We start from the raw sequence: 14,696 nt of genomic DNA on the forward strand, positions 1-14,696 counted from the left end.
AAAAGAGCCCATCTCAAAAGGACATGTGTGGTATGATCGTATTTTTATAATATTCTCAAAATAACAAAAAAGAAAAAGAGATGAATGGTTTCCAGGGGTTAGGGATGATACAGAGAAGGTACTATAAGGACATAACATGAGGGAGATCTTTGAGGTAATGGAATAGTTCTGTATGTTGTCTTCATTGGTGGTTATGTAAATTTACACATGTGATAAAATGACAAAGGACAAACACATACACCCCAGTGTCAACTACTGGTTTGTTACTGTACTATAATTATATAAGATGCAAACCATGCCAACCACTGGGATAGACGGCGCAAAGGGTCTGAAACTTCTCTGTTCTGTCTTTACATCTTCCTGTGAATGTATAATTATGCCAAAATTAAAAGCTGGAAAAAGTAAAACATGTTGTATGACTTAAAATTTAATTCAAAATTATTAATCCTTTGGAAAAAGTTTAACATATGGCTCTCTAAGGACATCATGATTATAAAAAGATGTATACATAGCATTGTCTTTGGGTCTGCATGCCTTTGCTAATCTAGGCTACATTTCTAGACAGTGAACTTTTCAATGTAAGTGTAGTAGAAAGTATATTTGGACTTAAAGATACCTGAGCTTCAATTCCATATCCAGCAGTTATTAATTTAAAAAGTGTATTTGTCGTGTAACTATGAGTAAAAAATCTTAATGCTCACTTTAGGTTATCACCTTTAAAGAAGAGATAATAAATAGTTATATGCTATTACAGTCAAGATCAAATACAGTTTATGAAGTATTTTCTGCTAACATTCTTCCATTTTTGTTTTCGAATTGAATTCTATTCCATTCTATTCTATTCTATTCTATATTGGGATTCTATATTGAATTCTATTTCAGGAAGAATTAGATCTTTTCATAGGACAATGAGTACAGTATACTTTTAAAGTTATACCATCGAAGGTCACTGGACATTGCTTCTAATGCTAGCTTAAAAACTTGATAAAATTAAAAAGAGGCCTCTGAACTGTGTTGTAATATATGTGAGAAATTTGGGACAAAAAGAAAAAAAAAACACAGATGCTGAAGAGAGAAGAGCTATTGAAAATAAAGAATGAGTTGCAAAAGTTTAAACAGACAGTAGGAAATATGTGGTATTTATGAGTGTGTATATTTAGCTAAGAGAACAATCCCACAGAATAAACAGCATGAAGCATGTGAAATCATTTGTTAAATCTGCAAAAGAATGTGTTCCATCTCTCTTTTTCTCTTTCTCCACTTTCTTTCCCTTCCCCCAACAAGATTGCATTGACAAGTCTTTTAAAATAAACCATAATCCACTTGCCACTTATGTCATTACAAAGCTTGAAAGACTGCCTAATGAGTTTGCACAAATCCTCTTTTTAACATGTATTTCATATACTCTTCTAATTAAATATTTATCACCATATCTGGACCTACAAGTAACAGTATTAAGGTATGATCCTGAATAAACCTGTTCATTGTATTATCCTCACAGAGCTTAGCTTCCCTAAAAAAAATCATTTCATAGGTCATCAGGATAAAGCTTGCTACTTTTGTTCTTTTGTTGCAGCAAAGGATGAACATAATTTGAATTTTTAAATTGTGAATGAACATGGATTTTGGAATCAGTTAAACCTGTTTGAATCCTTTCTCCACCACTAAAACTAAGTAACTTTTGGGAAGAAGGAAATGATTATCTGAGCTTATTTTCTCACATATATAATGAGAATCTTAGAATTTTTATAAGAATGAAATTAGATATTCTCTTTAAAGCTAGTATGCAGTGTGTTGCACATGATAGCAGCTTACTAATAGAGATCACTGTCAATAATTTTACTAAAGAACCTCTTCCTCATTTTTGGTTACTCATTTTTTTTAGTATGTTCCTTAGTTTTACATATTGTTTTTCTACCTACCCATTTCATTTATTTATTTTGCAAATATTCACCGGACATTCATATAGTGCTAGGCACCATGCCATATGCTGTGAGATGTACAAGACTGTATCTCTACCTTGGATAAGAAAAAAGACCAGAACACTGGATATTGCAGTAGAAAATATATAATCAGTAACATCACAATGCTACCAGCTGAAGGTTATTGATAGGCTGGTTCTTTGGAGAACACCAAAGGCTTCCAAGAAGGGATAATTTTTAAACTAAGCCTTGAGAAGTTAAAGAAGACAAAAACTGGGTAAAGAATTCCAAGTAGAAGAAATTTCAAGATCAGCAATAGTTATAAAACAGTGGAACTTTCAGGGAATACCAGGCAGTCAGTGTGTCTGAGAGGAAAAACAAAAACACAAACACCTGTGTTTTACAAAAACAGTTTACATACTACCAGGCCAGCATTTTAGACTTCTAGGTAAGCAGCCGGAAATCAACAAAAATAAATTTTTTTAGTTGCTGTTGAACGAAGTATACTTGTTGTAATAGCATCCAGATTAACAACCTGTGTAATGTTCTCCGTGTAAAGCATATTGTCTAAAAATCAATTAATTGAAAATTAATACACGTATGACGTTTCCGAATTTCCTGTAACCAGTCTATAAGTCAAGCCTAAAGCACCACTAATCAGAAGATTAAAAGGCTCAGACCAGGCACAGTGGCTCACACCTGTAATCCCAGCTCTTTGAGAGGCCAAGGCGGGTGGATCATCTGAGGTCAGGAGATCAAGACCAGTCTGATCAACATGGTGAAACTCCGTCTCTACTAAATACAAAAAAAATTAGCCAGGCGTGGTGGCGGACGCCTGTAGTCCCAGCTACTCAGGAGGCTGAGGCAGGAGAATGGCGTGAACCCAGGAGGCGGAGCTTACAGTGAGCTGAGATCGTGCCACAGCACTCCAGCCTGGGCAACAGAGCGAGACTCCGCCTCAAAAACAATAAATAAATAAAATACAAAAAATTAGCTGTGCATTGTGGCAGATGCCTGTAATCCCAGCTACTTGAGAGACTGAGGCTGGAGAATCGCTTGAACCTGGGAGGCAGAGGTTGCAGTGAGCTGAGATTGCGCTATTGCACTCCAGTCTGGGCAAGAGTGAAACCCCGTCTAAAAAATAAATAAAATAAAATAAAATAAATAAAATAAAATAAAGTAAATAAAATAAAATAAAAGGCTCAAGTAGTCTAAGAATGATAAATTCAATGGAAGACATGGTTACTGTCTGATTCCTGGCAATGCACATATTAGATGACTTCCTGCCTTCTTTATACTGTTTAAAAGAGAGTTATTTCAGCAATAATCTACATATTAAGAGAAACCCATTTAACCTGTCAAAAAAATGAATGGTTGAATATCCCTAAGAATCAAGCCAGGTATTTTATAATACTTGCAACGAAGAGTGAATATTTTTAATTGTCATTTTTCCTTCTCCATTTAAAAAAAATGAATTTTACAAGTTAAGGGTTAAAAAAAAAAAAAGATATGAAAGCAAACTGACCATGCAGGAGGAGATACCTGGTCATGAAGAAAATAAATAAAAATAATCTTGTTATGAGTTGAGGGGAAAAAAAAGTGATTGTCTTGGTGAGAATTTTATTTGGTTTTTTTTTTTTTCCTTTTCTATTCAGAATAGTTTATAAATAGGATGGTACAAGTTACCCATAGTTGAAATTTGGATATAGTTGCAATAACATAATTAAATAAACTTTAATTTATATCATGGCTTTGACAATTTATTCTAGGAATATATAATAAAAGACATTGAGCCTTTTCCTTATAAAATAGTCAATGATCTTGTATGCTATACTTAAAATATATTTGGATGTAGTAATTGTGTTTCTTCCATTTTTTATTAGGCATCAGTGCCCCAAAATATTAAGACAATCTTAGTACCATCTCAAAAATTGTACATTTTTAAAATGCTAGAATTTATAAAGAATCGTTCCTCTCAGTATGTCAACATTCCACTACCCAGACTGTGGTATTACTTAATAGAATTGTACTACCCAGACTGTGGCATTCCATTGAGCTAATTTCTTATTAATGTTTTTGTTCAAAAGTTAATAAAAATTTGGCTAAGGATGTACATAGATTTCAGTTAAAATACTTTTTTAAAAAATTATATTACTTAGCTTTATTAATATCTCCCATGACTGCTACTCTGCCTTGCATATTTTTGCATTGAATACTGAGGTCTTCACCAGACAGTAAAGACAGGAAAGGTTAGCTCAGAAGAATAGTTTAACAGATGCTATGTATACACAATGGCAACACAGAAATGTAAAACACAGGGGAAAGGGTCAATTAAATGATTATTTATCTTTGTGTTCTAAAAATATTCAGCTACAGTAAAGGAAAATTGCAACAGAGCAAATGATAACAAATATGATGATGACTATGAGATTACAATGTGAATTTAAACATTCTCTACCTCCCAAAAGCTGACTTTTAAATTTATACAATACTTTTATATCTATCATGCTAGAATTTTGATTAATTCATTGAGGTATATGAATTCACTAAAGTGAAAAAATGTTATTCACTTTCAAAACATAAGAAAAGACATTTTTACTTACATCAGAAATCTTGAACTTCTAAATATTTTATTTTACTAAGGCAGATATTTCTTTAACTATCAATGACAGTACATGTTCTAAGAAAACAAAGAAAATACATTTAGGACATACAGTCACGAAGTGTGACTAGCAAGTAATGCGACCAATTTATCAACAAGCATACTAAGAACTATACGTCCAAATGAGCGTTATATTTCCAAGCAGCCACTTGGGGAGATCAGACACATTTCAGCGGTATTGTCATTGCTCAAAACATTTCTAACTTCTCCATTAGAACTGCTCTCAGAAATAATTGATGAACCATACACAACTCAGGCTCATTGCTTTATAAATTGAACCTCATATAGCAGTAACTTGAGGCAAAGCAGAATCAAGAAAATATAATTTTCTTTTCCCATTTGTTTATAAAAAGAAAATTAACTTTTAAATTATTTAGTCCTAAAATAAACCACTTATATAACCCTATTTTATAAATCTAAGAAGACAATTGTAAAAAAAATTAATCTTTCCTTTCCTATTATAATTTGAATAGAAACATAATATGGGCAAATAACAATCAGTGTGATTTTGTGGTGAACTGTCCTGCTCATCTAATCTCATTCTTGTTGATCTCCTTTGCTGTGACCTGTGCAAGAGACCATCTTAACAAATTTCACAGTATTTTATCACTCATCATTCTCCTTAACCTGTCTGTCATCTGACCTCTTGATCATTCTTTCTTCTTCCCAAAAGGCTGTGAACAGTGTTTTTAAAGGAAATTCCATGCCACTCTGTACCCTTAGCTTTCCTCTGGCTTATTGCATTAAATCTTCATCCCTAGTTCATTTCCCTTTTCTATTCCTAAAACATAAGTGTTACTCTACATTCAGCAGTCACTAAAGTATTTAAATATTTATTGAATAAATGAACATTTAAGCCCTCAGTTCTCAGCTCTGGTTTTCTCTGTCATTTCACCTGTTAAACTAAATCTAACAGTTTTAACTATCACTACCACTTAAATACCAAATTGCCCCCACTCAATCTTGCTCCAGCCCTTCTCCTTTCTAGTTATACAAGCCTAAGCAAGTTATTTAGCCTCTTTGAGTTTTAGTTTCCTCATATTTAAAATATGAATAAAAATATTGACTATCTCATTGAATAATAACCAAAGAGATAATGCTCAGAAAGTTTCTGACACATATGTCTGAAGCATTTTAACTATTATTGATTAAAATGCTCAATTATTTTAACTGCTATGGTGTTTTTTCCACAAGTCTTTCATGACATTCTCACTTGGATGTCATACAATCAAATCAGCATTTTTTTTTAATGAACATTGTTTAGCACTTGTATCAAGATAAAATATGATACTTTTGCTTAAATTATGCAAGTACCAGAATTAAATTCTTATTAATTTTTTATCCTACTTTTAATGATGAAGTATAAATAGCAGTAGTTTCTTAGGTTAATAGAGGGGTTTCATGTAGATTTAAATGCTCTATATTGTCTTTGAATATGCCTATAAAATTACTATAACCTCTGACAGGAAAGTTAAGCAAACTGTGTCTAAACATTCTACATATCTCTAAACCTTTTTTTATGTATTGATTTTCCTAACCTTGTTTTTTTAATGGATTGCCATGATCATGAGTGGAATCACCATTCTTTCAAGTTACCAGATTTGAAATCTGTTCCTTTGACCCTCTTAACCCCATCTCCTCTGCTGAGACATAATACCACTGATGTTTACTGTTCCATCCATCTATCGCCACCCTTGTTCTCTCATGTTTGGAACAGTTTACTATACTTTTTAAAAATGTTCTTAAACTTTGTTTTGCAATTTCAAGGAGAAAAGAAACTATGTTACTTTTTAAACTAGAAAGTTGACTGCAGAGTCCAGTTTCCAAAAATATTACAGCTCTAAAGTGGTTTACGAGTATAATTTGTGTCATGAACTTAACCCATAAACTGAAAATAAAAAGAAATACCATGATTCTGCTAATTCCCCTTTACCTTTTAAACTAGTTAATTTTGTAACTGACAAATAAAATTTATATATTTATATATGTTTATATATATCATATATATTATGGAGTTAAACATAATCTTTAACTTTCCCATCTGCCTCTCAGTCTTCCAATTATTCCACACATACTCTCATCATGTTAATTATCCAGAATGACCAATTTTATACTGTCTGATTAAAGTTTTGAATTCCTACAGCACCTATCTATGATTTCTTGTACAAGTATTTTAAAATATTGCAGAATAAATCTCATATCTTTCCACAGAAATTCCCATTGATTGCATGACAGTATTGTCCATAAGATCTCGCATATTATTATCTTAACCATGGTTCTGTGAATGTCAAATGAGGACAAAAGAAACAAAATAAATAAGCATATATAAATAATCCTATGTAAGATGTGTTGGCTTGCTATATTTTCTTTCAGTTTCACACAATAACTTGGTGAGATATCAATACTATCAGTAGCAAAGAGACTGAGAAAGGTCAAGGTTATTGTCCAGGATGAAGAATCCATATTTGCATATGAGCTTGTTACTCTTGACTCAAAATTTATGCCTATTTTATTATTGACCTCCCTTCTTCTAAGGAGGGTTTTGAAGAGGGGAGTTCCCTAGATGTATTCATTTTCTATTGCTGTTGTAAAAAACTGCCACCAACTTAGTTGCTTAAACAATATACATTTATTATCTCAGAGTCCAGGGGACCTGTATTAGTCTGTTCTCATGCTGCTGATAAAGACATACCTGAGACTCGGTAATTTATAAAGAAAAAGAGGTTTCATGGACTCACAGTTCCACCTGGCTGGGGAGGCCTCACAATCACAGCTGCTGAAAGGCACATTTTACATGGCGGCAGACAAGGGAGAAAGAGCCAACCAAAAGGGTAAACCCCATATGAAATTATTAGATCTCATGAGACTTATTCACTACCACAAGAACAGTATGGGGGAAACCGCCCCCATGATTCAGTTAGCTCCCACCAGGTACCTCCCACAATACCTGAGAATTATGGGAGCTACAATTCAAGATGAGATTTGGGTGGGGACACAGCCAACCCATATCAGGACCAGAAGTCCAAAATCAGTCTCACTGGGTCAAAATCAAGGTATTAGCATGGTCAGCTGCTTCTGGAGGCTTTGAGGAGACTACCTCTTTCCCTGCCTTTTTCAGCTTCTAGAGGCCACCTACGTTCTTTGACTCTTAACCCTTTCTCACCTCACTCCAACATCTTGTTTTCATCCTGAAATATCCTACTACTAGACATTAACCCTCCTTTCTCCCGTCTAAAAAGGTCCCTTATAATTACACCCAGTCCACCAGGATAATCTAGGATAATCAACTTCTCAAAAGAGAAGTACTATATTCACATGTTCCAGGCATTAGGACACAGACATCTTTTCAGGGAGGGTTGTATACTTAGCTTATCACACCGGGCATAAGTTCTGAGAATGGAGCCTAAACTCATTGGACTGAAAGCTGATGGTATTTAGATGTCTCAACAGTATCTATATGGCATTCTTTTGTCAAGATACATTGAATGCTATAAAGCATCATTCCACCTAATAAGAAAGCTTATTTCCTCACCTGCTCATTGTATTATGATTCCTTTTGATAAATAAAATCTAATTCTGAGTTGTTTTTTAAACAATGAAAAGAAGATTGAAAGGAATGGGAAGTGCACACTAAACAAGTAATAATTGTGGTTTGTGGAAGGATTTATGAGAAAAAGCATGCTTGCAATGGCACTAAACTCAATATAGAAATTTAAATTTTTGTTTTAACATTTTAATGTAAAGTAAGCCTATCCCTGGCTCCTATTTCTTAAGGACTGTGCATGTCTTTGTTTTACCAAGAGGGTCTTTAAATTTTGACAGTGTATTTTCCAAACTGTACTATTTTCAAGCATATATTATGAAATTAATACTTCATTATCCCCCCTGAGCAAAACAAAAAGTCAAAATATGTTTAATGATTCAGATTTTGCTTATCATAAGAACATTACTTAATGGAGCTTGAATTAACAAAAGGGATTGAGCTAATTGATGATTTCCCTTCTTAATGATACACTGACTTTTTAGGTCATTTCTTCTTCTTCTCTCAGTTTCATTAGTCCAGGGCCACTCATACTAGCCATTTCTATAGATCAACTAGGGTACTTCCATGCTAAGTCAAGGAGAAGAACATTTTCTACCTTCTTCTGACTCCTTTCTTTCTCTCACCTGAAAAACTGTCAATCTTTCAATAGTCTTTAATTGACATTGAGGGTCATAAACACATACCAGTTGAATTTTACTACCAAAGAACTGTATTACATTGAGATAAAAGCTTGACAAAGCATGAAGTTATAAAACTTTGACTATAATTAAAATTGCCAATATATGGTCTTTGTTTTGATAAATATATTAGCCTTATTACATTAAACATTGCATTGCATAAATATTGGCATAAAATGACATGACATCCATGGTTAAAAGAGAGAAATATACGTTATTAAGCCATAAAACCTGCATAAATTTCAAAGAAAACTGCAATGTCTTATATTAGAACATTTTAGCTCATGAATAAAATTGCTTAAACATATATAGTTGTTTAAGATAAGTATATTAGATGTAGAGCCTTCCTCAGATTTTCTGAAAATCAAACAAAGGAAAACAAAATGATCTTTTAGGCAGATTAAAGACTCAAAGGTGAATATTAATTATATATATATTTCAAATATGTGTATCTTAATATATATTGATTTAACCTCCTGTGAACAATAGTTGTCTTATAAGCAGATGAATATGAACTTCAGAAAACAAACTTTCAGATGGAATTTATTTCAATTATGCCACAGACTCAGAGAAATGTCACATTTATTCAGAGTTATTTATTACTTAGAAGTTTAAGTGCTTTGACCAATGAAAAGTTAATAATAAAAACAAAAAAGCTGAGAATAGCAGGATTTAAAGAATGCCAATTTGTAACCCAGGGGATAGGTATTTGCATACTAATTGTAATGTTCCTGCTGTCACATTACCTTCAGCTTGAAGATCAGTCAGAAAGAGAAACTCGGCATCATCTGTGACAGACAGTGGAACGAAAAATGCCAGTGAAGTGAGTTGCCGTTTCCAGCTATTTTTATCTCCGAAGATGTACAAATGAAACACTTGAGTCTTCTTTAGTCTCGATGTTTTATTTCCTTCATTTATGATATATACACTAATTGTTGTCTTTCTTCCTGATTTTTTCTCCTTTCTCTATTGATTTCTTCTTTTCGAAAACATATCAAGAATTTGTGGTTTACTTTTGCAATTTATTCTTTATGTGGGCTAAAGGAAGGTTATAAAGTGGAGAGAGACCATTGTGCTTTCTTTATGTAATTTTTTAAAAAATTATGAGATGGATTAGAGACATAACATATACATGATCCTTGCAAAAATTATTATCACAATGTTTATTGAAAATTTTTACATGGATATTAAGGGCTGGGTAAGGAAGCAGCTGTTACTTCCTGGAGCACATGGACTCCTTGCTTGAATTTTCCATTCTCCAGCACACTGCTAATTGAGTGTGAACAGCTAAGTTGTTGGATTCCACATTTTTTAATGCAATACAACTGGTTCTAGCTGGCACAATTAGCAAGATAACTGGTAGCTTTCACGCAGTTCCCATCTGGCCTGCCTCTTCTCTGGACATATAATATGGGTACTGCTGGTCTTGATGGCACTTGCTTAATGAAGAAAGTAGAAAGGAAATCAGCCAAAACCCCATGAAATACTAAGTGTAATTTTGGCTTCAGATACACAGTGACTTTTCATGGCAAATCATACACAAACAAAACCTTACTCTGATTATGCATCACAATTTTACAGTAAATATACACAGAAATGTAAAGAGCCAGACAAAACTTCTGTTAAAACTCAATAAAAGGAAGAAAAAAAGAAATGAGGGAGTGGCCATTGTCCATTTTTTCCAGATAGCACATATCAAGTAAAAGTCAACCAAGTCAGTAGAGTTTAAAATCAACCACCCTCTTTTTTCCCCAACTTTTATTCAATAGATTTCTTTCTTAACATGTATATAGTTACAGTTTTTAAAAACAGAAAATGATATTTCTTACTCCCATCTACCATAAGAAATGCCCTATTTTTATCTGATAGTGTATAAGCTTTAAGAATCTCTGTTTCGTGTAAACTTTCAATTGAGCAGCCAGTTACCACAATTTAACTATTATTTAGAGGAAAAATAATATTTCTATGAAGTATGATAAATCTCTATTGCAGAAAAAATAACTTTTCAGATAGTTATTATAAATGTTATAAAACATGAATTAAGTACAAACATATATGTATTAACTTATCTATTTAAGAAGTATGAAATAATCTGGGTTAAAGCAGACACACTTGTGTTTCAATTCTAACTCTGGCCATTACTGTCTGTGGAATATTGCACTACTTATTTGTATCTCTGAGCCTCTTTACTCATTGGTAATATTGGAATAAAACAGACTATTATTTTCAAGGTTAAATGAAATAAAGTATATGATATGCTTAGCACAATGTGGTATACATTGTAAACATCCAATACATAGTTGTGCATTTTGGTGCTATTATAAATAATGTATTTAGTTTATTCATAGATACCATCAATTTGCTCTTCCACAGAATTACAAGAAACCCCAAATTTTACTATTTTAACTGGCAACAAACAAGCATTACTCCTTAAAATAGTTACATTTCACCTAATTTCTGAAAAGTAAATGCTGTGTTACCTCCAACTCTCTCAACATCTCAGATAGTCAAAATGTAACCTTCTGGATAAGAAATAGGCTCTGAAGGAATGAACTGAGGGCATTCGAGGCATTGTTACATACCAGCAGAGGTACTCCTTCAGAGCTGATGGGCAATTTCTTCTCTTTAAAACAATGTCAGCATTTTGTGGACCTTAATTAATACTAGGATATGCCCATATCCCTAGTTCTATTATCTATAGTATTCCATGTCTATATCTATCAAATATCTATAACATTTTAGCCTCTCTCTGTAATTCAAAACATTAGGAATTTTTCTTTTATCCTTGGTTCTACACCATCTCCCCCACTTTGCTTTCTTTCTTTCACTGTTTCTCTACATTAATGAAGACAATATAAATAGCTATTATTTATGTAAACACCTTCATTCTATAAATACTCCTTTATATCCAAAAAGATCTTCATGGAATATGCCTTTTTGCTTTTGGCTTAAGTAAAACCTGTCTGTCCTTAAAGGACACTGCCTTCTAGAATGGATATCGGTCATTCTCTCCAACCTCACATACCTCATGATGATCCAGTGATGTGTTCACATTATTTTTTGTCTTTTCTTGCCCAGAACACCCTATGTCTTCGAAGCTAATACAATTTAGCTATACCTTTCAATACTTTTTATCATTGTAATTTATCAGCATCTTGGAGGACATTTACCATCTTCCACTGAAGGCTTTAATATGTGTCAATATATGGGGTTTGGTCATCTATTGTTTGTTAATATGTTTAATATTTCATAGACCAGGAACACTGTTCTTGGTGCTAGAAAATAACATTTAGTCCTGTCGTCAGATAACTTACATACTAATGGGAATATAAATGTTCATCTTTGAATGAATTTGTCTAGATTTTATTTTTCACTGTTTTTTCCTGGATGCCTGTTCCTCATTCAAAATGGGCATTCTGCATAGCCAGACTCCTCTCTATCCTATTCATTAGCATATGTTCCACAGGTCTAAGTAGCTTTAATTTGAATACCCTGCTTGGAACCAAATTTTAGTATACAAACAGGAATATTTTTAAGCATATGTATTTTAAGTGACCATATAACTTTAGAATTCCTACAAGATCTAATATTTGAGTTACATGAAATATAACATAAGCTTATTTGAGTAACAGGCTATAGAGTACACAAAATTTCTTCAATGTAAAATTAAATGTAGGATTGTGTCTCATCCTCCATTTATGAAAGACAGAAACTGAACAACCCAAATTTTGTGTCCACTTGAATGAAAAAAAAACACTATTTCCAAATGGTTTGACAGGTAATTTGTGTCCCCAAGATTTAGTAAGTCAAAGAAGAAAGGAAAGTCAGCTGCTTACAACAAGAGAAGGAAATTTGAGATTGGAAATGTGAGTAATGGAAAATAGTAAAATGAATTCTTAGCTATATTGCCCTCTCTGTGTGTCCTCAATGAGGATGACCATTATTAACTGAAGATGCAACTACAACTGCATCAGTAGAGGAAAAACTATAAAAACTGCAGCAAATTAAAGAAGTAATACAAAAGCAAAGGAATCATTTCACACTAGCATATTTAAGATTAATCATCTTGCCGTGCAAATACAAAAGTTTTATAAGAATTGCGATATATGAGTTTTTCTCTATTTTATTATTGATAATTTCAACACAGACTTTAAATTGGACCCTCTCTTTCCACAACTAAGTTATTTGCACATCACAGCTACGTAATCCAATGTGGTTTTATTTCTGGGCAGTAGATGCTTTCTACGAATAGGGGCTTATTTCATCAGGATCTTTGTTTATTTATTAAGAGGAATAATGTATATTTGCATCTCAGAAAATTTCTATCTTAAACCTGATTTATTATTTCTACATCACATCCCCAAAAGTAACCTTCTTCAGAAGACTTATGTCTATAAATTTTTTGACTGCTTTGGAAAAGATATTACTCTGTCTTGACAGATTCCTAGATTTAAATAAATCAGCTCAGAACTAGAAGTATACCAGTCTAAAGAGAAATAAAGGCTGCCTCAGAGTAGGTAAAGACTTTTTGAAATATTATGAACAAAATGTTTTCAAGTTCATCACATGCTAGAAATTCTTAAAACTTTTTTGAACTTTTTTGAGATGCATAATTATGAAATAATCTTTACACCATAAAAACTTAGAAAGTAGTTTATTCATCACCTTTGCTAATATAAATTTTGACTAGAGTAATGTCACATAAATTAACAAATATGATTATTTGTTAATTTATACATACAAAAAATACTCATAGTTGAAAAGAAATTCACCATTGATCCACAGAACCAATCTCTTATGCCATTATTAGAATTTAAGAATTTTCAAATATTATTAACACTGTCAGCTAGATTAATAATTTGCTGATGTCCAATTACATCCCAATTTATGTCACCATAGCTATCTACTGTAAATAGCACTATATAACTTTTTGACGTTTGACTATTTGATTAGCAGCATGAAGTTCATTTGAATGACGTAATTCAAAATACACATAACTCAGATATTACTATTGGTTAGAGAAGAGAAAGATCACAATGCTATTGTCAAGGGTAGATGCTGTTTCTACAGGTCACAAACTACGGAAGCAATGACATGGTCTGAAAATATGGACACACTTTTAGCCAACCAAGGTAAGATCTAACTAATAATAGGCTTAAAAATACAATAATTAAATATAAATAATTAAATTCTGAAAGTTGGTAACATATCATAAAGTATGAGTTTAGTCAATGAAGTATAAAAGTCTTAATGACCATAAATTCATAAAAATCCAAAATCTAAATGGAATCAAGTTGGGTCTAAAATAAGTTTATAGGAACTCTGTACATTAAAACAAAAGGAAAATTCAAACTAGCAAGTGAAGTTTTCCATTTCCTTAGACTTACTTTAACTTTTCTTTTTTTTTAATTTTATTTTAATATAGAGTCTGACCCTGTCAATCAGGCTGGAGTGCAGTGGCATGATCTCAGCTCACTGCAAACTCCACCTTCCGGGTTCAAGCGATTCTCCTGTTTCAGCCTCCTGAGTAGCTCAGATTACAGATATGCACCATCATACTCGGTTAATTTTTCTATTTTTAGTAGAGACAGGGTTTCACCACGTTGGCCAGGCTGGTATCAAACTCCTGGCCTCAGGTGATCCACCCACCTCGCCATCCCAAAGTGCTGGGATTCAATTCAGGTGTGAGTCACAGTGCCAGCCCTAGACTCGCTATACATATATATATACACATATATATACACACATATATATATAAACACACACACACACACACACACACATATATATATATGTATTTTTTTTTTTTTTTTTTTTTTGAGACGGAGTCTTGCTTTACCACCCAGACTGGAGTGTATAGTGCTATGATCTCTGCTCACTGCAATCTCCGC

At 32.8% G+C, this 14,696-nt stretch overlaps 1 protein-coding gene across 1 annotated transcript in view; it reads left to right on the forward strand.

Moving 5' to 3' along the window:
• Positions 1 to 14,696, forward strand: part of RGS21 (regulator of G protein signaling 21) — a 50,180-nt gene that overhangs the window by 16,755 nt on the left and 18,729 nt on the right. Inside the window, exons 2-3 of the mRNA XM_001113001.5 lie at positions 9,558 to 9,628; positions 13,861 to 13,937. Of these exons, the coding sequence (XP_001113001.1) occupies positions 9,618 to 9,628; positions 13,861 to 13,937 (88 nt within the window). The 5' untranslated portion in view covers positions 9,558 to 9,617. The remainder of the gene's footprint in view (positions 1 to 9,557; positions 9,629 to 13,860; positions 13,938 to 14,696) is intronic.

Source organism: Macaca mulatta, chromosome 1, assembly GCF_049350105.2.
Source record: "Macaca mulatta isolate MMU2019108-1 chromosome 1, T2T-MMU8v2.0, whole genome shotgun sequence".
NCBI lineage: Eukaryota > Metazoa > Chordata > Mammalia > Primates > Cercopithecidae > Macaca > Macaca mulatta.